This window comes from Bufo gargarizans, chromosome 8 (assembly GCF_014858855.1).
Source record: "Bufo gargarizans isolate SCDJY-AF-19 chromosome 8, ASM1485885v1, whole genome shotgun sequence".
NCBI lineage: Eukaryota > Metazoa > Chordata > Amphibia > Anura > Bufonidae > Bufo > Bufo gargarizans.
Genome location: NC_058087.1, coordinates 95453288 through 95479823, shown reverse-complemented (window position 1 = coordinate 95479823; position 26536 = coordinate 95453288). Strand labels below are relative to the sequence as shown.

Here is a 26536-nt window from a genome sequence, read left to right as displayed (position 1 = left end):
TGTATTTACCTAAGACAGGGACCATGATTTGTTCTGGGTGGAGGTGGATATTTGTGGGCTGTAATGAGGAATTTCAATCAAACATGGTTGACACGTCACATGTGTTGAATTCCTCAGAGATCCATGCCTCATTAATTTTTAGAAGCTAGGCAAGTGCGCTTCTTGGTCACAATCCCCCCTGCTGCGCTGAACGTCCTTTCGGACAGGACACTGGACGAGGGGCAAGCCAACAGTTCCATGGCAAATTGTGGCAGCTCTGGCCACAGGTTAAGCCTGCACACCCAGTAGTCCAGGAGTTCATCGCTTCTCAGAGTGTCCACATCGGCAGTTAACCCGATGTAGTCAGATACCTGTCAGTCTAGGTGTTCCCTGAGGCTGGATACGGAGGACGGCTGCAAGAATGATCTCATATCCGAAGTGACCAACACATCTTCAAACCGTCCTCTTCTTCCATGCACTGTTGGATTGGTACCCGCAACTGTTTCTTTGTGAGTGGAAATTCCTCTGCCAGCACCCGCAAAAGCAGAATGCAGCATTTCTTGAAGAAAAGCCTGGAAATGCTGCATTCTAACAGCCCTCTGTGATGGTGGTAACATTTCCGGCATTTTGTGTTTTTATCGGGGGTCTAAGTATGTTGCCACCCAGTACTGGTCCTTGCTCTTTATGCTTTTCATACGGTAGTCCCTCTTCAAACACTGGAGCATGAAGCCCCCATTTGCACTAAACTAGAAGCGCTGGAGTGGCCTGGCTCCTGCTCATCATCTAGAATGTCATCCTCGTTCTCCTCCAATCCACAGACAACACCAGGGATCCCAGAAACATTTAAAGCATGCTCTTCTTGCTCCTCCTCCGCCCTGGCACCATCCTCCTCTGATTCATCTTCAGACTCCTGTTGTTGTCTCAGATGGAGTAGCCCTCCCTGGGAATTCATCCAGCATTGCAACTTCCTTATCATCCTGCTCCTCGACGGCTTGATCAATGACACAATTCAATGCATGCTCCAGAAAGAAGGAGTAAGGCACGATGTCATTGATGGAGCACTGGCTGCGAGTGACTAGTTTGGTGATCTCATCAAATGGCTGCAGAAGTCTGCATGCATTGCGCATGAGCAGCCACTGGCACGGTGAAAAAAAAAAACATGCTCCCCAGAACCTGTCCTGCTGCAGAGTTTGTACAGGTAGTCATTAACTGCACGTTTCTGCTGATCAAGCATATACAAAGGTGGAGTTGCATCGCGTCGGGCAGTCACAAATCAGACGTCTGACAGGCCGGAGTCATCTGAGGAGGAGAGGGGGGATGGAGTAGGAGGAGGAGAAGGAGAAGAAGAGGCAGGCCTCCGGTAACACAAAATCTACAATGGTGCCATGGGTTGCATGCTTGATGGCCGTCAGAAGGTTCACCCAGTAAAAGTTATGTACCTTCCCTGCCCGTGTTTGCTAGGCCACGTGTCTGTGGTCAGATGTATCTTGTCACTGACAATGTGTGCCAGAGATACATTCGCTTGCTGCTGAACATGGCCATATAGCTCTGGGATGCCCTTCTGGGGACCTTCCATTGCGGTGTGCCAATGGCCACAAATTTTCTAAAGGCCTCCGAGTCCACCAGTTTATATGGCAGTAGTTGGCGGGCTAGCAGTTCTGACAAGCCAGCGGTCAGCCGTTGGGCAACAGGGTTATCCGGCGACATCATCTTTTTTCGCTTGAACATTTGGGGCAAGAAAGCCTGCCTTTTGCCAGATGAACGAGACAATGGCACGGTGGAAGGTGGAGGATAACTGGGAGGAGAAAGAGAAGAGGCAGGATGGTGAGCACCGGGAGTGTGGCTTTGTGGGTTCTGACAGTGTTGCTCCCACTGGGCTCGGTGATGGGAGGCCAGGTGCCTTCTTAAGGTGGTCGTCCCTATGTGAGTGTTGGGCTTACCGCGACTTATGCGTTGACAGCACATGCTGCAGATGACAACACTATTGTCAGTAGCGCACACATGAAAAAAAAGCCCATACTGCAGAGCCATATGTCGGCGTCCTGGGAGCACCAGATGTGACACTACATGGTGGATGTTTCGTTCCAGATACATTAGCAGTCTGCTTTTTGCCTCCTGTGCACTATAAGTTCTGCCTGCTTCTCTTCCCTATCTGCTGCTCCATCTCTCCCTCTGAACTCCCCTCCTCTTCCTCTTGTGGGCACCCATGTGACATCCATCGACATATCATCATCGGATTCGTCACCTTCACCACCACTGACATTAAAGATCTCAGAGTAGGCAGCAAGAGCGGGGACCACCCTCCTTGGGTGATCTGGGTACTGTTGTCAGACTGCTGGGTGGCGACCGTTGATACCTCCTCTTCCTGATCTGATGCCAAGAATGGCTGCGCATCGATAAGCTCTTGGAATGTATGGGAAAATATTTCCTCTGACTCGAGTGGAGGGGAAATGGTGGTGGTGGTGGTGGTGTCTTTGGGAGTGGACACAGCAGAGGATGAAGAGGGTGCAGATAGAGAGGATGAGAAGTGTGCAGAAGTGGAAGGCTGAGTGAGCCACTGAACCAAGTCTGGTGCATCCTGTGACGTAATCGCATGCACCTTCTGCAACTTCCCACTTAAGCTCCGGACTGGTGCACCTGCCCGACCCTACCACCCCTGTGGAATGGCCTGCCTCTTCTTCTGCCTGTCATTTTCAAAATGATCTGTGACAAAAGTCCATATAGAAGAGCAGTATTTGTAGAAGAAGGTATATCACATCCCTGCATCAATTATTTATTTATTTTTTGGTGGGGGCAACTGGTAAATCACACCAGTTGAAATTATTGGTTTCAATAGTGTTTGTCACTCTGTGTAGATGCGGTGACGCAGCAAACCCGCAGACAATTGCTGCACTACCTAAATGCACTATATAGGACTTATATTATTGGTATATAAATCCCTGCTTCAATCAGTTTCTTTTTTTTTGGGGGGGGGGGAACCGGTAAATAAAAACAGTAGAAATTATTTATTCAAATAGTGTTTGTCACTCTGTGTAGATGCGGTGACGCAGCAAAACCACAGACAAATGTTGCACTACCTAAATGCACTATGTAGAACGTGTATTATTGGTTTATAAAAACCCTGCTTCAATAATTTTTTTTGGGGGGGGGCAACTGGTAAATCACACCAGTAGAAATTATTTCTTCAAATAGCATAAAAAGGAATATAATTACATCCATGTCACAGATCCAGTTATTGCCACCTTTTACCACTTACCAAAAATCCATAAGAGTATCTCCAATCCTCCTGGCCGTCCTATCATTTCAGGCATCTCATCACTCACGTGCAATCTATCCCACTATGTCGATATCCTTTTACAAAAATATGTAGTGCAACTACCATCCTATCTCAGAGACTCTACTACCTTAATACAACTCTCACGGAACATCGAATGGAAAGAAACATACCATTGGTTGACCTTAGACGTTGCATCCCTTTATTCGAATATCCAGCACGTTTTGGGTATCAAATGTGTAAAAGGTTTTTTAGATACTGACGACCAATTACTAACAGAATAAAATGATTTTATTTTAAGGATCATCAATTTCATTCTTACTCATAATATTTTTAAGTTTGAAGACACTCTGTATCTACAGACCAAAGGAACCGCGATGGGTATGCGATTCGCGCCCAGTTTCGCTAATCTTTTTATGGGGGCTTTTGAGGACACTTTTATTTATAAATCAAAATATTGGGCACGAAACATAATTTTTTACCGTCGTTATATCAACGATTTGATCCTGATTTGGGAACGTGACCTTTTAACAATAAATCATTTTATTGAAGACCTAATTTCCACCAATTGGTGTCTCACTTTTTCAGGCATAAGTGACAAGTCTAAAGCTGAATATCTTGACCTGGAATTAAAAATAAACAATGGCTCAGTCAACACACGAACATTTTTTAAAGAAGTCGACTGTAACAGTTACTTGGACTATTCAAGTGAACACTTTAAGAAATGTAAGAAAAACATTCCATCTAGCCAATTTAAGCGAATTAGGCGCAACTGTTCCAAAGACGAAGATTTTGTTACACAAAGTAGTGTCATTCGGTCTAGATTCCTACAAAAGGGCCATCCGACAGATATTATAGATACAGCCTTTAATAAAGCAAAAGCGTTGACACAGCTAGAATGTCTGGTAGGAAGCAAAAAACAAAATGACACCAAATGCCACAATACTAATTTTTTAACCACCTATAATAGCAACCACATAGATATCCGGAAAGTTCTGTCCAGGCATTGGTATATCCTAAGAAAGGATCCCTTCCTGAACTCAGAAATAACAAAACAACCTTCTCTAGTATTTAGACAAGCAACAACACTGAAAAATATGCTAGCCCCAAGCAAATTGAAGAATAAATGGAGTAGCCAGATCAGTCAGCACTAGTAGAAGTAGCCAGATCAGTCAGCACTAAGACTCCGGGGAGCTATAGATGCAATCAACCAAGATGCCTCTGCTGCAGATCTTTAAATATCACGACTTCTTTTTTGGGCCAAAATGACGATTTTTAAAAAAATCAAGGACGAATTGAATTGTGGATCATCAAACATCATCTATCTTATCACATGCCCTTGTAATCTCCGTTATGTGGGGCGCACTATACAGACCTTACGCAATCGACTCAATAAGCTCAGATCCAATGTGAAGAAAAAATTCCTCCAGCATAGCATCTCCAGACATGCTACTGTCCATCACCAAGGTTCTTTTCTGGGATTCACGGTTACCCCGATTGACCAAGTCTGATCAAACGGATATAATATTATCCAGACTCTGAGGAAACGCAAGATGTTCTGGATATATAAATTGAACTGCCTCAATCCATACGGCCTGAATTAAGCTTTTGAAATCAATTTATGAAATCCACTATCCCCCCCTTGCCACTACCAATGCCCCAATAATCTTTTCCTCCTTCGATTATTGCCGTGTCCCTCCCCCCTCTTTACTTTACCTTGGCCACCCATGTTTCGTTTACTCCCCCCCCCCCCCTTGCTTCTATCTTACCTTAGACATCCACCTAAGGATCTATTTATTCTCCATATAGTCATTTCACATATTTTGTACTTTTTCCGTTACCAAATGATCCATGTTACTATAGCGACGTAGTCATCACAACCAGCAGTCTCTTTACATCCTTCTTATCCCGCTTTCTCTTGCCACCTCATGTAATGAATAGATGTATCTTAATACACTAAATATATATAGGATATAGCACAGAGTGGATCACTATATCATAGTGGAACCTAGAATCATATTGTTATCATATACTATAAATACTTAATATAATCCCTCTTTCATTCATCTATTTCTCACACTTTAAACAATCTGCCGTCCAAGTATAGCATTCAAACTTTCTGTGCCCTTAATATTTCCACAAAATAGCCCAATATAAGCATTGTTGTTATCACATGTTATTTTATTTTACGATTAGGTCATCTTAAAAAGTCTCACTAGTTCCAGTTCCCTTATTGTGCACTATGAACGCACTGCCCTCCAGCCAGCCGGTCTGACACTGCATCACATGACCTCGCAAGGTCCTGCGCCCTTAGAAGCTCCTCATACGATTTTACCTATATTTTATTTGAAACTAGAAATCGCACCACTGTGAAAGATCTTCCTTTGAATAGGGACAGTAAGATGATATATTAAAAGCAAGTTTGACAGATAGCAAACTTTTTTAACCCTTGTCTGCTGAGCTCTGAGAGCTCATCCAGTACCGCCCACTGACCCGCCCCCACCCTGCCCCTTGTGTGTTTTTGGTGTTTTTTTACACTGTATTTAAATGTATGTAATTTTACCTTTGTGTATGCAAGTCAATTGTACCTGAAGAAGGGGTTAAACCCCGAAACGCGTTGTACCGCTTGCCTAAATAAACAAGAACCATCATTACTCCAACTACTGGGTGGTTTTTTTTGCGCCGTGGGATATCCTTTCCTTTTATTTCAAATAGCATTTGGCACTCTGTGTAGATGCAGTAACACATCAAAACCGCAGACTGCTGCACAATACAATTGTAGTATAATATACTTTCTCACACTTTCACACCCCTCAGCATGTAATACCTATCGATAGCACACCTATACCAGTCCTTAAAATGACTTTTGTGGACCTATTAGCTAGAGATTTGTGTCCCTAACAGTCTGTCCCTGCTCCACACAGCAACCTCTTCCTACTCTGGCAAAATACTGAATGTAAAATGGCGGCCAGATCAGGTTTATTTATAAGGTAAGGGGTGTGTCCATGTGCTGAAATGTCTCAATTGGCTGTCCTGTACCACCTGATGGATGTGTCATGGGTCAAAGTTTTTCACAATGTAAAATAAAATGTTCGGCGAATCACGACCGCAAAACGACCTCTGGGCAAACCGCAAGGCCATCTCTATTTATATATTTAACCAGGCTGCACCTTCACGAAACAATGCAAAACTTGTTAAGTTACTAAGAGAGAATTTTATTTTAACTGCTTTTTATACTGTAATTATATTATACTTTATCAGATCTTCATATGCATTTCTTTTTTTTGCTAGTATCTTTCACTTTACTAACATTCATTTTATAATTATATTTTCTTCTTAGGAAGCTGGCAAAATCCACACTAGTTCTGATCCTGGTCTTTGGTGTCCATTATATTGTGTTTGTGTGTTTACCGCACACATTTACTGGGTTAGCCTGGGAAATTCGAATGCACTTTGAACTATTCTTCAACTCATTTCAGGTATAATATATGTAGTATATTTATATGTGTGTGTATATATATATATATATATATATATATAATAGTTGTGCTATTATGATATTATTTATTTTCATTCTAAAAATGTAACACCTGCACGTGTAGTGAATAGTTTTTTAATACATCCCAAATCTGTTGGTTGGCAAATGGCAGCAAATGGCATTTATCATGTAGACAACATTAATACAAGGCACTTACTAATGTATTGTGATTGTCCATGTTACATCCTTTGCTAGTTTGATTAATTTTTCCATCACATTATACAATACTTGTTTCCATGGTAATGATCATCCTGCAACTTATCAGCAATGGTCATCGTTGCACAGTATAGGAAATGCACCAGCCTATGTGCACTCCCACAGTCCCAGCCACCAGAGTGGCCAACACTTTCATATAGTGTGCAAGCACGGCCACCACTGATGGATTGCAGGGTAGACATAACCATGGAAATTAGCAGTGTATAACTTAACTGAAAAATAAATCAAGCCAGAAAAGGAGGCAATATGTCCAATACGACCATCACAATACATTAGTAAGAGCCTTGTATTAACTTCCTCTACATGAGAAATGCAATTTGCTGAAGTGAGATAATCCCTTTAAGTGCATATAACAAGAGAAGCTCCACACAAAGGATGTAATAAAACCTGTAGGAAATTATGAAAATTATGGGAAAGCCTAATTTATCTTCAATATACCTTTATTATGGATTTTTTTTCTGTTTGATAGCTAACGCAATGTGTTCAATGCTTGCTTCTGTGTATTTTGTTTTTCATTAGAAGCTTCCTGTCAGGACAAGGTTGTTGCATTGGTTCTCCTATGAATTTCTATGCATGAAGAGTACTGTTGTGCGCCAGTCAACACTTTTTCTAGGAAAAATATATGAAAATTAGAACATTTTACTGCTGATAGGAGTAAAGCTAATTTTGATATCTTTCCCAGAAACCCAGAGGAGCATTGCCTGTCCTACAATACTCCACACACATACAATGCATACTAGGCACTGTCCAAGAAACCCAGAGAGGCATACTAATTATGTTGGGCGCAAATATTTAAATTGCGAATAGTAATCGTGAATATTGGCACTTCGAGAATTTTAAAATATTTAGAATATATTGATATATATTCGTAATTTTGAATATTCTAGATTTTTTTCCCCATCATTCTTGCTTGTGGGCCAATGAGAAGGCTGCAATGTCTTTGTCCGAGCTTAGCAACATAGCACCCAATAGGAAAGTTGCCTACCCCTTACTATGAAAGAACATTCTCAGCACCATTTTCTACAGTTCTGAGAGAGAGAGAGAGAGAGAGAGAGAGAGAGCAGTGTCATTGCTGTGCTCTTTGCTTTCCACACTACATTAGATAGATGGATAGCTTTTATATATATATATATATATATATATATACATATATATATATATATATATATATATATATATATATATATAAAATACAGATAGTTATTGGGAGATAGTGTAGGTTATATCCTGATATAGTGTAGCTGTTGCAGTGCAGTGTGTTAGGTAGTGTGATAGGTTCTGCTGTTCATACATACATGCAGACCTGCTAAGTTTAACATATTGCGCCAAAATATTTGCATCATTAGTGGCGATTTAGCGCAATCGCAAATATATTTGAGCACTCTAACTGCATATCAAGCCATTTTTACAGTTCTGCCGTGCCAACCATTTTCTCCAGTCTCAGGAAACTTCTAGCAGCTTGGAAAATGTAGCAAAAGGCTTGTATTTTGTGTGCATTATGCAAATATTAAATTTTTCACAATCAAGAAAATAATCTTGAATTCGCAAATTTGTGAATATATAATGAATATTCACCCTAAATATTCAAGAAATATAGCAAATTTGAAATTAGCCCCTGACGCTCATTACTAATGAGGTTTGCTCATCTACAATTCTCTCATATTTATGACCCTCCAAGCCAATACCTTGTGTAATTATAGGTTCATTTACATTCACATTGCTAGTGATGTCACTTCTAAAGAAGTTGTACGCATATTGTGTACTGAACAAAATAGGGGTACCAATATGAAAATTCTGACAAAATACTAATAAAAATACTGATCATATACTGAAAGTAAGTAAATAAAATTGCGGAATGAAAAAAGTTCTAAAAATAAAATATTACCTAGAAAAAGACACTAAAAGTGCCACTGTAGAAGTGGCCAAGGCAGAAAAATTAATTGTAAATTAATTTTAGCAGCTACCATAAAATGCATGTTTTGCTTAGATATCACCCAATGTCAGGTGTCAGCAAGCTTTGGCACTCCAGCTGTTAGAAACTACAACTTCTATAATGCTCCATTCACTTCTATGGCAGCTCCAACAAAAGCAGAGCAAGTGTGCATGCTGGAGCATGTTATTTGACAACTGCTGAAGGTTGATTGACCTCTTCCCTATTGTCACAAGGGTGTCACGACTAGAGATAAGTAAATTTAAAAAAAATTTGATTAACCGATTCTCCAAAAATTTGGTTTGATCAGAATATATTTGCGATGAATTACGTTAAAAAACAACTATTTCCTGGCTGCAGAAAGCCTTTATAGTGGTGTAGAACACTGTGCCTTGCAGTAACACACATAGGGAGTCTGCTTTGGTAGTGAAATAATACTGCGAGTCCGTATAACATGCAGATGACAAGCGTCGCTCTTAGAATCACTGCATACTTCACTTATTTGGGCAGTCACAGGGCCAAAATTGACCAAATGACTCAAGCATGAACTCAGCCTTTCAGGTTGATGTTAGCGCCAAGAAGAAGCGCACTCCTTTTTTTTTTACTGAGTGTAATTTTTATTTTGGAGTACAGCATTGGAAACATACACGTATCAGTATACATCAACATGTACATGTTTACATAATACCATATACAGTACAGACCAAAAGTTTGGACGCACCTTCTCATTCAAAGAGTTTTCTTTATTTTCATAACTATGAAAATTGTAGATTCCCACTGAAGGCATCAAAACTATGAATTAACACATGCGGAATTATATACATAACAAAAAAGTGTGAAACAACTGAAAATATGTCATATTCTAGGTTCTTCAAAGTAGCCGCCTTTTGCTTTGATTACTGCTTTGCACACTCTTGGCATTCTCTTGATGAGCTTCAAGAGGTAGTCACCTGAAATGGTTTTCACTTCACAGGTGTGCCCTGTCAGGTTTAATAAGTGGGATTTCTTGCCTTATAAATGGGGTTGGGACCATCAGTTGCGTTGTGGAGAAGTCAGGTGGATACACAGCTGATAGTCCTACCTAATAGACTGTTAGAATTTGTATTATGGCAAGAAAAAAGCAGCTAAGTAAAGAAAAACGAGTGGCCATCATTACTTTAAGAAATAAGGGTCAGTCAGTCCGAAAAATTGGGAAAACTTTGAAAGTGTCCCCAATACAGTCACAAAAACCATCAAGCGCTACAAAGAAACTGGCTCACATGCGGACCGCCCCAGGAAAGAAAGACCAAGGGTCACCTCTGCTGCGGAGGATAAGTTCATCCGAGTCACCAGCCTCAGAAATCGCAGGTTAACAGCAGCTCAGATTAGAGACCAGGTCAATGCCACACAGAGTTCTAGCAGCAGACACATCTCTAGAACAACTGTTAAGAGGAGACTGTGTGAATCAAGCCTTCATGGTAGAATATCTGCTAGGAAACCACTGCTAAGGACAGGCAACAAACAGAAGAGACTTGTTTGGGCTAAAGAACACAAGGAATGGACATTAGACCAGTGGAAATCTCTGCTTTGGTCTGATGAGTCCAAATCTTTGGTTCCAACCACCGTGTCTTTGTGCTACGCAGAAAAGGTGAATGGATGGACTCTACATGCCTGGCTCCCACTGTGAAGCATGGAGGAGGAGGTGTGATGGTGTGGGGGTGCTTTGCTGGTGACACTGTTGGGAATTTATTCAAAATTGAAGGCATACTGAACCAGCATGGCTACCACAGCATCTTGCAGCGGCATGCTATTCCATCCAGTTTGCGTTTAGTTGCGTTCATTTATTTTTCAACAGGACAATGACCCCAAACACACCTCCAGGCTGTGTAAGGGCTATTTGACCATGAAGGAGAGTGATAGGGTGCTGCGCCAGATGACCTGGCCTCCACAGTCACCGGACCTGAAACCAATCAAGATGGTTTGGGGTGAGCTGGACTGCAGAGTGAAGGCAAAAGGGCCAACAAGTGCTAAGCATCTCTGGGAACTCCTTCAAGACTGTTGGAAGACCATTTCAGGTAACTACCTCTTGAAGCTCATCAAGAGAATGCCAAGAGTGTGCAAAGCAGTAATTAAAGGAAAAGGTGGCTACTTTGAAGAACCTAGAATATGACATATTTTCAGTTGTTTCACACTTTTTTGTTATGTATATAATTCCACATGTGTTAATTCATAGTTTAGTTGCCTTCAGTGTGAATCTACAATTTTCATAGTCATGAAAATAAAGAAAACTCTTTGAATGAGAAGGTGTGTCCAAACTTTTGGTCTGTACTGTATTTCCATTTTGTTTTCCAGCTACACACTCAGACATTTTTTCCTTTTATTTGTCATGTTTGGAGATCATACTTTACACTGGATCTAATATTAATACACCAACAACCCTAAACTCCCTCCCGCCACCCCCTCTATAATTAAACAGTGAGACAACCATCTCAGTAAATTGAGTCTGTGCATTCTTGCTACATGCAGAACCCATCCAATATCTCCACTGTTGCTTCAAGGCCCTCTTTTGCAGACTCATAAAACACTCCCTTTCACCCTTAATTCTTCTAGCACTAGGTCACCAGACAAAGGTTACTGCAGCCTCCCAATCCCAGAGATTTGGTCCCTAAGACGGTCTTCCGCAAGCGCCTGTGATACCAAGCTTGGGTCAGTTAACCAACCCGTCCAAATAGACCCAAACGTATGTGGACATTTCCTTTTCATGGATATTCCTCTTTCATACCGCAGAATATTATTCAATCTATTAATATATTCCCGGCTTCTGAGCGTATGTTCTGTCCAGTGTTTGGCTATCAGGATGTGAGCTTTGAATAACATTCTCTGTATACATATAGACATACAGTAGCACTGCCCCCTGCATCCATCTCTAATTGTCCAAGAAGACATGTCCTGGGAACACACGGAATGTCTATCTACGTCACTCTTTTAATAAGTCGTAAAATCTCTTTCCAGAATATTCCTAGTTCAGAGCATTCCCAGAACATATGCATCAAGGAGGCATTTTCTGTTTTGCAACGAGGGCAACAAGAGTCTGAATGAACACCTATATTATACAGAAGGGCCGTGGTCTTATACACCCTGTGTATCAGATACAGTTGAGACATGCGCTGCAGCTCATTAAGTGTTAACCTGGGCGTCAGTGACAATGTGTCATTCCATTGCTCCTGGGTGATTTCACCTACATCACCCACCCATTTATCTTTGACCGGGAGGGGCCCTGGGGAAGTAATCCCCTCACCTATACGCCTATATAACGATTAAATCAGCCCCCCAGTACCCCCGGGGCTCAGTAATTGCTGAATGACTATGGGGGTAGGCAAAATTTGTTTACTTTCTGTAAATTGCGCCTGATACACATGCCTCAGCTGTAAAAATTGATAAAATGCCGTTTTTGGGAGAACAAACTTCCGCTGTAGTTGTGCAAATGATTTCATACTCCCGCCCTCCTGAATGTGGTGTATACAGAGAACTCCCTTTTATTCCCACGGAAAAAAGCCCTCCAGCCTGAATATTTCAGGTAAGCTCGGATTACGCCACAAAGGTGTATAACCGTGGACTCCCTTGAGACCAAGCGTATCTTTAAATTTAGACCATACTTCAGGGGCAGAGTAGGCAGATTCCCGGCCCCCGGCAGTTTTCCTATTTCCACTATAGAGAAGGGTATGGCCTGACTTGCGAGGGAATAAACTATCCTTGCTGACAGTCCCGCCCCGACCTGTTGACCCCAACCCTTCAAGTGTTGTAACTGGGCAGCCACAAAATAAATCCAAGGGTTTGGTACCGAGAGGCCTCCCTCCTCCTTGCCTGTCTGCAATGTCTCTAATCTAATTCTAGGTTGCTTTTTCTTCCATATAAGGGACCGAAACAGACCCTGAACCTTATAGAATATTATTTGGGGTATCCAGATGGGGGAATTATGCAAGATATACAGCAATTGGGGCATCAGGATCATTTTAATCAAGTTGCATCGACCTACCACAGACAGGTGCAGCTTAACCCAAGCGGATATTTTATCTTCAAATTTACTGACTAATGGGTCCATGTTGACAGAAGCGCACTCCTTTTAAACCGTTGTCAGCTGATTACACATAGATGTCTACAGAACCTGTTCTATTAAATGCTTATACAAGTAGAGCCCCCCGGACAGAGTGGAGAGGGTGTCAGCAGTAAGTTTGTGTTGACGTCACTGATTAATTTGCCCTTCTTCTGATCCGTCAGAACAATAACTCCCAAAAAACTGACTGTCTGTGGCGCATACGCCTTATCTCGGTCAGAATTTGCTCAATAATCCATCAGTATTGCTGATGCCCAAAAAACAGGAGTGAATCTAAAACAGAGATGCCAAGTGAATTGAATATTTGCATGTCTTCTGTGTTTTGTACCCACTCCTGCTTTTGGCTACCAAATCATAAGCCAATTCTGATGGGACCATATATGCCTTACAGCAGCCACACAGACTGCATCCATTGTGTAATTTTTCCTTCCTTCTGACAGATCAGAAGAAAGGTAAAAAAAAATTATGATGTCAACCAGGCTGAAAGCCAAAATAGTGGACCAGTCATGAAGTGGGGAGGGTGGGAACAGCATGCAAAGTCCACAGAGTGGCCCTATGAAGTAGTGGTGAGGTGGAAGCAGCACGAGGAGACCACTGAGAGGCCCAATGACAGGGTCTGTAGGTGGTAACAGTATGTTGAGGCCACCAAGTGGCACAATGACAGAGTCTGGAGATGGCAGCAGTATGAGGAGGCCACCGAGTGGCACAATGACTGAGCCCGGAGGTGGCGGCAGCAGCAGCATCAGGAGATGGCCACTAAGTGGCACAATTACAGAGTCTGGAGTTGGCAGCATCAGGAGAAGGCCCCAGTATGAGGCAGCAATATGTGGAGGCCACCAAGTGGCACAATGACTGAGTCTGGAGGTGGCGGCAGCAGCAGCATCAGGAGAAGGCCACTAAGTGGCACAATTACAGAGTCTGGAGTTGGCAGCATCAGGAGAAGGCCACAGTAGGAGGCAGCAATATGAGGAGGCCACCAAGTGGCACAATGGCAGAGTCTGGAGGTGGCAGCAGTATGAGGAGGCCACCGAGTGGCACAATGACTGAGCCTGGAGGTGGCGGCAGCATCAGGAGAAGGCCACTAAGTGGCACAATTGCAGAGTCTGGAGTTGGCAGCATCAGGAGAAGGCCACAGTATGAGGCAGCAATATGAGGAGGCCACCGAGTGGCACAATGACAGAGTCTGGAGTTGGCAGCAGTATGAGGAGGCCATGGAATGGCAACATGACACAGTCTGCAGTTGTCAGCATCAGGAGAAGGCCACCAACTGGCACAGTGACAGACTCTGGAGGCGGCAGCAGTATGATGAAACCACTGAGTGGCACAATGACACAGTCAGGAGTAATAATGGCCAGAGGATAGAGAGAGGCGCTCATAGTGTGAGTATGTTCGATAAGTGGATGATCCACAATAAAAAATGGTTTGCTCACCTATTTGGATTGCACCTATTTGGGTGCAGCCATAATTGAGGTTAAATGTAGATGGTGTAGCCCAGGTTTGTCCAAACAACTTGGATGGGAGACACCCCACCATTTAGGTGAGACAGTAAGGATGAAAGGATGCTTGACTTTTTCAGTTGAACATATGGACAGTAGGAGGCGCACTTTCAAAACTGGGTATTTCACAATTTTCTGGTTTATTGGTAGACAACGTGTTTCAGGGTACTCCTGACCCATTTATCAAGTCTAAAAAATACCAGAGATACATGTACAAAATATACGACAATATATGTGTGAAGGTCTAAGAGAAGAATAAAAATCATAATGATGATGATACTAATAAATAGACATGTGAATATATGGGTATATAGGCCCATAAACATAGATACAAATAGATACAAATGAATGCATAAATATATATAAAAAATGTGCATAGATACATCAAAGTAAAAATAGGTGAAAACAGGGGAAAACCATTTGTCTAGAATGCTCAAAATTAATCCTATTTTATGTAAAATGTAAACACTGACCCCAAAAAATGTTATAATTATTATTTCTGTGATATGTGTAAGGCCGATTCATTGGCCTGTATTTGTGGGAGGGGCTTGGCTGCCTACTTCAACGGCCAGCGTCCCTCCCACTTTGTACGTCGTTACAGCGTTTGAGGAGCGATACCTGGCTTCCCAGTGAGAGGAGTGCGGCATACCTGGATATCCTGGCGTCGGCGAGGGTAAGAAGCTGCTTCTCTGCAGCGCGCAGTGTTAGGGTCCGGCTGGTGGGGGCTCGCCCCCCTAGATGAGGGGGGGCTCCTCCACACCGGAGCATAATGCCAGGGAGTTGCACGGCTCTCCACACGGCACACGAGTCAAGCCGGCGGGGGGCGGAGCCCATGGTGAAGGAATTGCTCCCCCTGCCCCAGTGCACAATGCCAGGGAGCCGCGATGCTCCCCACGCGGTACGGGTGTCCAGCCGGTGGTGGGTCGGCCCCTGGTTGAAGCACTGGTGAACTCTGCCAGGGAGCAGCGTGAGCTTCCCACGCGGCAATTGGGTATAGGTGCAGGGGACAGTGTGTCCCCGCTCCTTGTTTTCAATAAAATCTGGCACGGGCCGCCGTGCCGTTAGTTAGGCAGGGTTCAGGGGTGGCAGAACTAGGCTTGGTCAGGGTGAGCAGGTTACAGGCGGTGGCTGCCTTCCTTCTGCCGGGCGTACATAAGGTTTCCCAGGGGGTTCATGCAGGTGATTTATTTTTAATTTGCAAAGGGTTAATTTCATTAAAAAAAATAAAAAATAATAATAGTATATAGTAGTAGGACACACAGGGTTGTTGGTCCACCGACCAGGATGTTCACAGTCCAGTAGTATCACCCCACTACTCAATAGATGCCTTGGAAAATGTATATAAACGACTGGGCACACCTAAGAAATTGGGTCACTACGTTTAATAAAGTTAGATGCAATACTATGTAATATGTCTAAAATCACATATGGCTAAAATATATCGGACAATCCTAGAGAGCAATCACACAGCACAATACCCAAGTTGTATAATTGAAAGGGTGTACCACCTGTGAATAAATATCAAAAAATCAATTCATCAATTAATAAATTAAAAACACTGGTAATAAAAGGCTCCCAGTTCAAGAATGGGGAAAGTTTATGTAGCAGCGTAAACCAAATGTAGCAGCATAGATCAAATGTAACAGCGATGCTGGCAACAATAGTATCAAGATGGTTCACGTTCCTATGTTCATTCCAATTGGCAGCAAAAAGCAGAATCAAGAACAAGGTTTTCAATATCCTCACAACATGCAGTAACAACATGCCTGCAAACTTAGGCCATTGAACAAAGTCACTGGGTCAAGTTGCATCCAGGACAATGGTGCCCGAACCATATGCAGCGGCATCCCACTGTATTACTAACATAGCGGCGTCCCGCTAGAGGTAAGTGTTAGGACTTATAATGACTAAGCCGGCTTCGATGTCAGAACAGTCTTACCGATACTTTCAGACCTCTGCCGTCCTGTGGACCTCAATGGAATATTCTCCCGCAAGTAGTTTTTTTGCCGCGTCGGTGGATCGCTGCACGTGAGCCCGCCCGTTTGGATCCAGGCTCCGTTTTACTGCCACCTCTCCAGCGGGATTTCAAACGAGTATTCGGCACTGGTCCTTTAGTAGGTCGTTGTGGTGCACTCACATTCAAGGGGGAGTCTGACCAGACGCGTTTTGGGGTTGAAATGTCCCCTTCCTCAATGGCAATCAGCCCCCCCCCCCCCCCCCCCAAAGAAGCCTGTTTTATATGAAAATGATGTTCAATGCAAACACAGGCATGGATTCCGTTCCGGAAGTGACCTGGATATTTCTATCTCATATATGTGTTCCACTTGCCATTTTATTGTATCAAGTGTCGGATACAATATTTCATTGTTAGCAGTCCCTCATCTGTATGTCCGTCCATACAGTGTTAGTTTCATGGGTGCTTGCTCCATTGGTAAATAAAACGCAATTTGCGTCCAAGCGGTATCAGTGCATTTTTGCTGCGTTTTCACTGCTAGCTGCTAAAATATTGTCCTAAAAGGGTATATTTCAAATATGCATCACATATGCTAAAACATTTACTTTGTTAAAGAGAAAACCGCATGTTATGAAATATTATAAAAATATATAAATATCTAAATATATAAAAAACTATTTAAAAAGCCAATGAGACAATTATATTAAGAATGATAAATTATTGGCCTCAATTGGAAGATGGAGAATAAAATGGGCTTGCATACAGAGTAATCGATTGTTACGATGTAGTGAAGTTGATGTGGTGAAGTTGTTACATCATTCACGTTTTACACCTCTGCATGGTTTCCTCACGACGGGCGCACTATCCAGTGTTAATGCCTTAATTGTTTTGCTTATAGGTCTCAAGTTACATCCTGAATCTTGGCTTATCGGCAAGGTAGTAGGGGTTCACGTCGGGGAGGGGGGAGGACAGAAGTCACAAACTTGGTTTGTGTCTCATGCACTGTCTCACGTCCAGGTCATGCTGTATTATTAGCATTCTGCAGTTGTCAGTCCGTAAGTATCCTGAGCAGGTAAGTGCATGGTCTCACCCTCTGTGTGTTACTTTCTGGGTGTCGGTTCCTGGCCACTCCTCCACGGTCCTCCTGTTGTCTTCTTTCACGTGCGGAGTTGCACGGTGGGTGGGGGACTTTTCTGCGCACTGTTGGGCAGGTTCACATTTACATTACTGTCTCCACAGTTGTGATGTCACATGCATCTGATATCGTTGAGGCATCTGTGGACGAGAATGTGGCAGGAATGTCCGAAGGGGCAGTATGCCATCCCTGCTAGCATGGACTATCCCTAGGCTTACTTCGGAACTGACAAAGAAGGGTATTCCTTTCCCAGCTTCTACCAGGAAGGCAGAATTATATCGGCTGTTGAAAGACTCTGTGGCACCACGTCAAGATGATCTCTCCATGACCACGGTGCAAACGTCTCTCACACAGTTGCATGTCATGCTGAACAGCCTAACGTCAGCTGTTACTACTATTCAAGCGAGGTTGGAGTCCGTCGAGTCTCGCGGCTTGGTCATTCCTGTTTCTCCCCCTGAGTTACCTGTTGCCGCCACCTCCGCAGCGGGGGGAACACGTACTACCCTGGCTGTTCCCAATGTTTCTCCTTCTCATTTTGTTCCGGCCAACATCAGGACGGATATCTTAGAGGGTAGGGATGTTAACCTCACTTCTTCGCTGATAGCCTCTAGGGACTTGTCCGACAGCAAAGTTATTGCTTGCAGGGAAGTCTCGGTGGTGCTGAGAGGCTGTGACCACAGGCTCAACCACAAGTTGACCATTCCAGAGTTTGTCATGGCGTTCAGCCTTTTCAGAGATGTGATATGTTCTGTTAGGCCTAACAGGAGGGAAGAACTCGATCTGTACCTTTTCTGAGTCACAGAGTTGGGATATAAGTACCGAGGGTGCTCGTTTTACGATTGCCATTGTTCTTTTGCAGCCAAAGCAGCGGCAGCGTTAACGCAGTTTCAGTTTGTTACAGATTAGTCCAACTTAGACTCCGAGTTATTTTGCAGGCATTTTGCTGGCCTAAATGCTCCTTCCTGTTCTTCATGTCAGTCCATCTTTCACTCAGCCGAGTGGTGCCACAAATCAGCCGCCAGTACGCCGTCCTACCCTTCCGGTTCGTCGGCCAGGCCACTTGATGTCTTCAGGGCTCCCAGCTCAGTTGACAAGTTAGCCCGGCCCATTGTTCAGTTGGGTAGGGCCCAGATTTGTAATAATTACAATTATGCATCTTGTAATTTTGGTCATTGCCGTTTGCTGCACATCTGTACCAATTGCTTCAGGGCCCATCCCAGAGTTGCATGCACATTAAAATCATTTAAGGCCTACATGAGTGTGGTCAATACCGATTGTTTATGGGGGTATTTTCAGGATCATCATAATCCGGGGTTCGTGCAGTTTCTGATTTCAGGGTTTTCGGAGGGTTTTCATACTGGGCTAATCACTACACCAGAGTTCACGTATGAGTGCCGGAACCTTCAGTCTGCCGAGAGGAATCCTAGTGCTATAGACAAACTAAATCAGGCCGAGTTGGATAAGGGTTTTTTGATCGGTCCTTTTAAAATTGCCCCCCTTTCAGCGGTGGAGAGTTAGCCCCATTGGGGTGGTCACGGGTAAGTTTAGCAAGGAGAGACTTATCATCGACCTGTCAGCCCCACATGGTTCCCACGTCCCTAGTCTTAACTCCCACATTCCTTCAGAGGAAGTGGGCATGAGGTATTCTTCTATTGACAAGGCCATCACCATTATCACGCAGTTAGAACCCGGAGCAATGTTGTCTAAGGCTGATTTCTCTGATGCCTTTAAATTACTTCCCATTATGCCAGCGCTCTGGCAATGGCACGGCATTAAGTGGAAGGACCGATACTACTTTTCCACCAAACTCACTTTCGGTTCTAAGAGCATCCCATGGCTCTTTGATCAGTTGACCCAGGCCTTCCATTGGGTTTTAGAATATAAGGTACGCTGTGAATTTGTTATTCACTATTTAGATGACTTCCTGTTGATCGAGAGGCCAGGGTCAGCCCCCTTAGGGCTGGGGAGATTGTTGAGATGTTTTTCCCAGTTAGGTGTCCCGGTCTCCCCCAAGAAAGTTGAGGGCCTGTCCACAGTTATCACCTTCCTGGGCATTGAGCTAGATTTGCAGTGTATGTTAGCCAGGTTGCCGTCGGACAAACTAGTTAGGATCAGGGAAGTCATTCACAGGTTTTCTGTAACAACCGTGGTCACTAAGGCTGATTTACAGTCGTTACTGGGCATGTTGAATTTCACCATGCGTATCATCCCGCAAGGCAGGTCATTCATCTCTCGCTTGCTGGCGCTACTGGCCATAGCTCCAGAACAGGACAGCCCAGTACTTCTGGACCGTCAGGCCTTAGCTGACCTATGCATGTGGGACCACTTCCTTTGCCAGTGGAACGGGGTGTCCTTGTTTATCCCCGAGTTGTCTAGCCAATCTCCTGTAGTCTTTTCGGACGCGGCTGCGAGCTCAGGTTTCGCTGCTATTTTTTTCACCCACTAGGTCGCAGGCGAGTGGCCTGCTGAGGTGAGACAAATCCCAGGGTTCCTGCAAACCTCAGCACTTTTTGAACTGTACCCCTATTGTGGTGGCCGCCCGTGTTTGGGGCAGCCGCTGGGTAAAACGCTCTGTTTTGTTTGTAACCGACAACGCTGCGGTGGTAGATATTTTAACTAGTGGGTTGTCTAAGTCGGCTTATGTCATGGGTCTCTTGAGACGTCTAGTTCAACTCTCCTTGCAACATCATTTTTGTGTTAGTAGTACGCATGTGCCAGGTTCTCAAAATGTGGCGGCTGACGCTTTGTCGAGGGCTAATTTCTCCCATTGTCTGCAGGTCATGCCAGAGGCAGATGTTGTGGGTGCTACTGTTCCCCCTCACGAGTCACTAATACTGGTTTGACTGGTCACCTAGAGACGGCCCACGCTTTACTGGCCAAGTCCCATTCGCCAAATACAGCTAGGGCGTATCGCACTGGGTGGAGTGCATTCTGCAGGTTTCAGGGAAGCTGCCCTCAAAGGGAGTTCAGTTTTGTGGAATGCATCCTTGCCTTCATTGGCTACTGCCACTCAGAGCTCAAGCTGTCTCACATCACGGTGAAGTCATACTTGTGAGGGGTACAGCATTTCCTCTCTGTCAGTCATCCTGAACGGGCATTGGTGTTCTCTGTGCATGCTGTAAAAACTACGTTGAGGGGTTTGAGCAGATGTGGACCAGAAGGCCAAGTATGCAGACAAGCTGTTACTGGACTGATTTTTCGTAACCTATCTGACATACTGGATAGGAATCCTTTCAGGGTTTTGCCCAGCCTGGTGCTTAAATCTGCTGTTTATTTAGCCTTCTATGGCTTCTTAAGGCCTGGAGAGTTTACTTGTTCCCCTGATAATAGCAAGTTTCTCACAGTCAGCCAGTTGGTCCCGAGTCCCGAGGGTTAAGTGCTGCTGCTGGGGACATCCAATTGCTGGGGACGTCCAAGACCTCGCAGATGGATCCCCCAGTCCCAGTGTCCTATTTCCCTACGTCTCATCGATGGTGCCCTGTCAGAGTTCTTCGTCAGTTGCAGACAGCCTTAGCTGGGTTCAGGCCAAATAGTCCACTATTGCCTTTCAGGGTGGAACTACTCACTACTCACCAGTTCGTGTCTCATATACACCCCTTAGTTACCAGTTTGGGCGGCGACCCAGCTACGATCTCAGGACATTCATTCCGTATAGGTGCAGCATCCGCGGCCTCCAAGAATCGGGTACCGGCGCATGTCATCCAGAAGTTGGGTCGTTGGCGCTCCTCGTGCTTTAGCGGCTATATACCTCACCCCAAAACTGAGATGTCAATGGCTTTCCAAAGCCTGGTTTTGTGATTTATGCTGTAATAAATTACTCCTGCTACTCAATATGTCTTTCAGGTGTCCCTACTACGGCGCGGTTGCGGCATAACTCTAACCGCTTAGGGGCAGGGTAGTCTCAGGTGGTATGGGGTGCATTCTCTTGGTTTCCACGACCACAAGTGTAAGGCTGATTCATTGGCCTGTATTTGTGGGAGGGGCTCGGCTGCCTACTTCAACGGCCAGTGTCCCTCCCACTTTGTACGTCGTTACAGCGTTTCCCCACCCTCCCACCTTTACCATCTACTACTCTCAAAGGGGGTGCCCACTTTCAGGTGTCCCTACTATGGCGCGGTTGTGGCATAGATCTAACCGCTTAGGGAAAGGGTAGTCTCAGGTGGGATGGGGTGCATTCTCTTGGTTGCCACGACCACAAATAAAATATATGGTATAGAAGACAGCTTTTTGTATAAGGAGGTGTAAATGGTGATTTTATATTTAAAACGTAACTTTTATTTAATTATTATATAGAATATGGTCCCTTAGTATTCCTTTAAGAAAAGAAAAAGAGAGTGTATAATGACACCAGGGATATAGGAAAGTACGCTGCGGCGCCTTTGATATACACAAGAAAAATGTGCACAGCGGCACTTTACAGACAACCAATGGTCCTACCGTATAAGTCAGGATCCTCTGGTCGCCTTGAATGTTCAGTAACTTCATTAAACTGAAATGAAGAGCGGTTAAGGCTGGACGGGGGATATTGGTTGAAATATGGCCCCTAGACAGCCCTAATATAGTGGTACTGACTCGGCCCTAGCATCCTAACACGGAGCACCCGTTCTAATAAGAACGACCCCGTCCGGAACCTTGCCCTTATTTTCTACTTGGCCCTATTGCACCCTAATGTAGCTAATCCCTACACGCATGTTTCGTTTACAATACTCTTCAGGGGATTTTAGGCATATACAATCGGGCAATACAATGAAAACTATAGTGTTGATTTTCTTGCCAACAGCTCAGTGTAACTGTGTAAAAGTACATCTATAAGTGTTGATGGTTGGCAAGAAAATCAAGGTTCCGGACGGGGTCGTTCTTATTAGAACGGGTGCTCCGTTTTAGGATGCTAGGGCCGAGTCAGTACCGCTATATTAGGGCTGTCTAGGGGCCATATTTCAACCAATATCCCCCGTCCAGCCTTAACCACTCTTCATTTCAGTTTATTGAAGTTACTGAACATTCAAGGCGACCAGAGGATCCTGACTTATACGGTAGGACCATTGGTTGTCTGTAAAGTGCCGCTGTGCACACTTTTCTTGTGTATATCAAAGGCGCCGCAGCGTACTTTCCTATATCCCTGGTGTCATTATACACTCTCTTTTTCTTTTCTTAAAGGAATACTAAGGGACCATATTCTATATAATAGTAACATAGTAGTAACATAGTAACATAGTAACATAGTAACATAGTAACATAGTACATAAGGCCGAAAAAAGACATTTGTCCATCCAGTTCGGCCTGTTATCCCGCAAGTTGATCCAGAGGAAGACCCCTCTCTAGTAGCTATAGCCTGTAATATTATTAAGCTCCAGAAATACGTCCAGGCCCCTCTTGAATTCCTTTATTGTACTCACCATCACCACCTCCTCAGGCAGAGAGTTCCATATTCTCACTGCTCTTACCGTAAAGAATCCTTTTCTATGTTTGTGTACAAACCTTCTTTCCTCCAGGCGCAGAGGATGTCCCCTCGTCACAGTCACAGTCCTGGGGATAAATAGCTGATGGGATAGATCTCTGTACTGACCCTTGATATATTTATACATATTAATTAGATCTCCCCTCAGTCGTCTTTTTTCTAAAGTGAATAACTCTAATTTTGATAATCTTTCAGGGTACTGTAGTTGCCCCATTCCAGTTATTACTTTAGTTGCCCTCCTCTGGACCTTCTCCAGCTCTGCTATGTCTGCCTTGTTTACAGGAGCCCAGAACTGTACACAGTACTCCATGTGTGGTCTGACTAGCGATTTGTAAAGTGGTAGGACTATGTTCTTATCACGGGAATCTATGCCCCTTCTGATGCAACCCATTATCTTGTTGGCCTTGGCAGCAGCTGCCTGACACTGGTTTTTGCAGCTTAGTTTGCTGTTTATTAAAATTCCTAGATCCTTTTCCATGTCAGTGTTACCGAGTGTTTTACCATTTAGTATGTACGGGTGACTTGCATTTTTCCTTCCCATGTGCATAACTTTACATTTATCAGTGTTAAACCCCATCTGCCACTTATCTGCCCAAGCCTCCAATCTATCCAGATCCCTCTGTAGCAGTATACTGTCCTAATCAGTGTAAATTACTTTACACAGTTTAGTGTCATCTGCGAAAATTGATACTTTACTATGCAAGCCTTCTACAAGATCATTAATAAATATATTGAAGAGAATAGGGCCCAATACTGACCCCTGAGGTACCCCACTAGTGACAGTGACCCAATCTGAGTGTGTACCGTTAATAACCACCCTCTGTTTTCTATCACTGAGCCAGTTACTTACCCACTTACAGATGTTTTCTCCCAGTCCGAGCATTCTCATTTTATATACTAACCTTTTATGTGGTACAGTGTCAAATGCTTTGGAGAAGTCCAGATATACGACATCCATTGATTCGCCGCTGTCAAGTCTAGAACTTACCTCCTCATAGAAACTGATTAAATTAGTCTGACATGACCGATCCCTCACGAAGCCATGCTGATATGGCGTTATTTGCTTATTTCTGTTGAGATGCTCTAATATAGCATCTCTCAGAAAACCTTCAAACAGTTTACCCACAACAGATGTTAAACTTACCGGCCTATAGTTTCCAGGGTCTGTTTTTGGCCCCTTTTTGAATATTGGCACCACATATGCCATGCGCCAATCCTGTGGGACATTCCCTGTCAGTATAGAGTCTGCAAATATCAGAAATAAGGGTCTGGCTATGACATTACTTAATTCCTTTAGGATACGGGGGTGTATGTCATCAGGTCCTGGCGATTTGTCTATTTTAATCTTTTTAAGTCGTTGATGTACTTCTTCCTGGGTCAGACAGGACACTTTTAATGGGGAATTTATTTTTGCATTCTGCATGTCATCTGACAATTTATTTTCCTCAGTGAATACATTGGAGAAAAAAATATTTAACAGCTTTGCTTTCTCCTCATCGCTCTCTGCAACTTCCCCCTCATTACTCTTTAAAGGGCCGACACCTTCAGATTTATACTTTTTAACATTTATATAATTGAAGAACATTTTAGGGTTAGTTTTACTCTCTTTGGCAATTAATCTCTCGGTCTCTAGTTTGGCCGCTTTTATTTGTTTTTTACATGTTCTATTTTTTTCCTTATAGTTTTTCAGTGCTTCCGTGCTCCCCTCCTGTTTCAGTGAATGATATGCTTTCTTTTTGTCATTTATTGCTTTCGTTACAGTTCTATTTATCCACATTGGTTTCTTTTTATTCCTTAACCTTTTATTACCATACGGTATGTACCTCTCACAATGAGATTTTAGGATGTTTTTAAAGATATCCCATTTTGTGGCTGTATTTTTATTTTTGAGGACTTTGTCCCAGTTAGTTTGGCCTATGGCCTCTCTTAGTTGGCTAAATTGAGCTTTTTTGAAGTTTGGTATTTTTGTTCCTCCCTGTAGAAAAGCTCTTTTGAATGATAATTGGAAGGTTATTACTTTGTGGTCACTATTTCCCAGGTGTCCCCCAACCTGCACGTCTGTTGTTCTGTCCGGCCTATTGGTTAATACTAAGTCCAGTATGGCCGTCCCTCTAGTCGGGTCCTGAACCAGTTGGGAGAGGTAATTGTCTTTGGTTATTGCCAAGAACCTGTTTCCTTTATGAGATATACAAGTTTCAGTTTCCCAGTCTATATCTGGGTAGTTGAAGTCCCCCATAATAACCACCTCATTATGATTTGCCGCCTCGTCTATCTCGTTTAGTAATAGATTTTCTGTGGACTCTGGTATATTAGGTGGTTTATAGTAAACTCCTATTAGTAATTTATTGTTGTTTTTAGCTCCATGTATCTCTACCCACAGTGACTCCACATGTTCATGTCCCTCATTTATATCTTCCCGGAGTGTGGGCTTTAGACCGGACTTTACATAGAGGCAGACCCCTCCTCCTCTCCGGTTTTGACGATCCTTTCTAAACAGACTGTAACCTTGTACATTAACCGCCCAGTCATAGCTATCATCCAGCCATGTCTCCGTTATTCCCACTATGTCATAGTTCTCCTCACACATCACTAATTCCAGTTCACCAGTTTTATTAGTCAGGCTTCTGGCATTAGTATACATTAGGGATGAGCGAACTCGAACTGTATAGTTCGGGTTCGTACCGAATTTTGGGGTGTCCGTGACACGGACCCGAACCCGGACATTTTCGTAAAAGTCCGGGTTCGGGTTCGGTGTTCGTCGCTTTCTTCGCGCTTTTGTGACGCTTTCTTGGCGCTTTTTGAAAGGCTGCAAAGCAGCCAATCAACAAGCGTCATACTACTTGCCCCAAGAGGCCATCACAGCCATGCCTACTATTGGCATGGCTGTGATTGGCCAGAGCACCATGTGACCCAGCCACTATTTAAGCTGGAGTCACATAGCGCCGCCCGTCACTCTGCTCTGATTAGCGTAGGGAGAGGTTGCGGCTGCGACAGTAGGGCGAGATTAGGCAGATTAACTCCTCCAAAGGACTTGATTAACTGATCGATCTGCAGCTGTGGATCATTGAGCTGCTGATCCTCAATTGCTCACTGTTTTTAGGCTGCACAGACCGTTTGTCAGTCTCATTTTTCTGGGGTGATCGGCGGCCATTTTGTGTCTTGTGGTGCGCCAGCACAAGCTGCGACCAAGTGCATTTAACCCTCAATGGTGTGGTTGTTTTTTGGCTAAAGCCTACATCAGGGTGAAGCTGTCACACCAAGTGCATTTAACCAGCAATAGTCTGTTCATTTTTTGGCCATATACAAAATCAGGGGCAAGCTGCGCCTGTCACCAAGTGCATTTAACCCTCAATGGTGTGGTTGTTTTTTGGCTAAAGCCTACATCAGGGTGAAGCTGTCACACCAAGTGCATTTAACCAGCAATAGTCTGTTCATTTTTTGGCCATATACAAAATCAGGGGCA

The 26536-nt window shown here is 43.8% G+C and overlaps 1 protein-coding gene across 1 annotated transcript in view; it reads left to right on the top strand.

Annotated features, from left to right (window-relative positions):
- Positions 1-26536, top strand: part of PTH2R (parathyroid hormone 2 receptor) — a 1033981-nt gene that overhangs the window by 778103 nt on the left and 229342 nt on the right. Inside the window, exon 13 of the mRNA XM_044303853.1 lies at positions 6594-6732. Coding sequence (XP_044159788.1) covers positions 6594-6732 — 139 coding nt within the window. The remainder of the gene's footprint in view (positions 1-6593; positions 6733-26536) is intronic.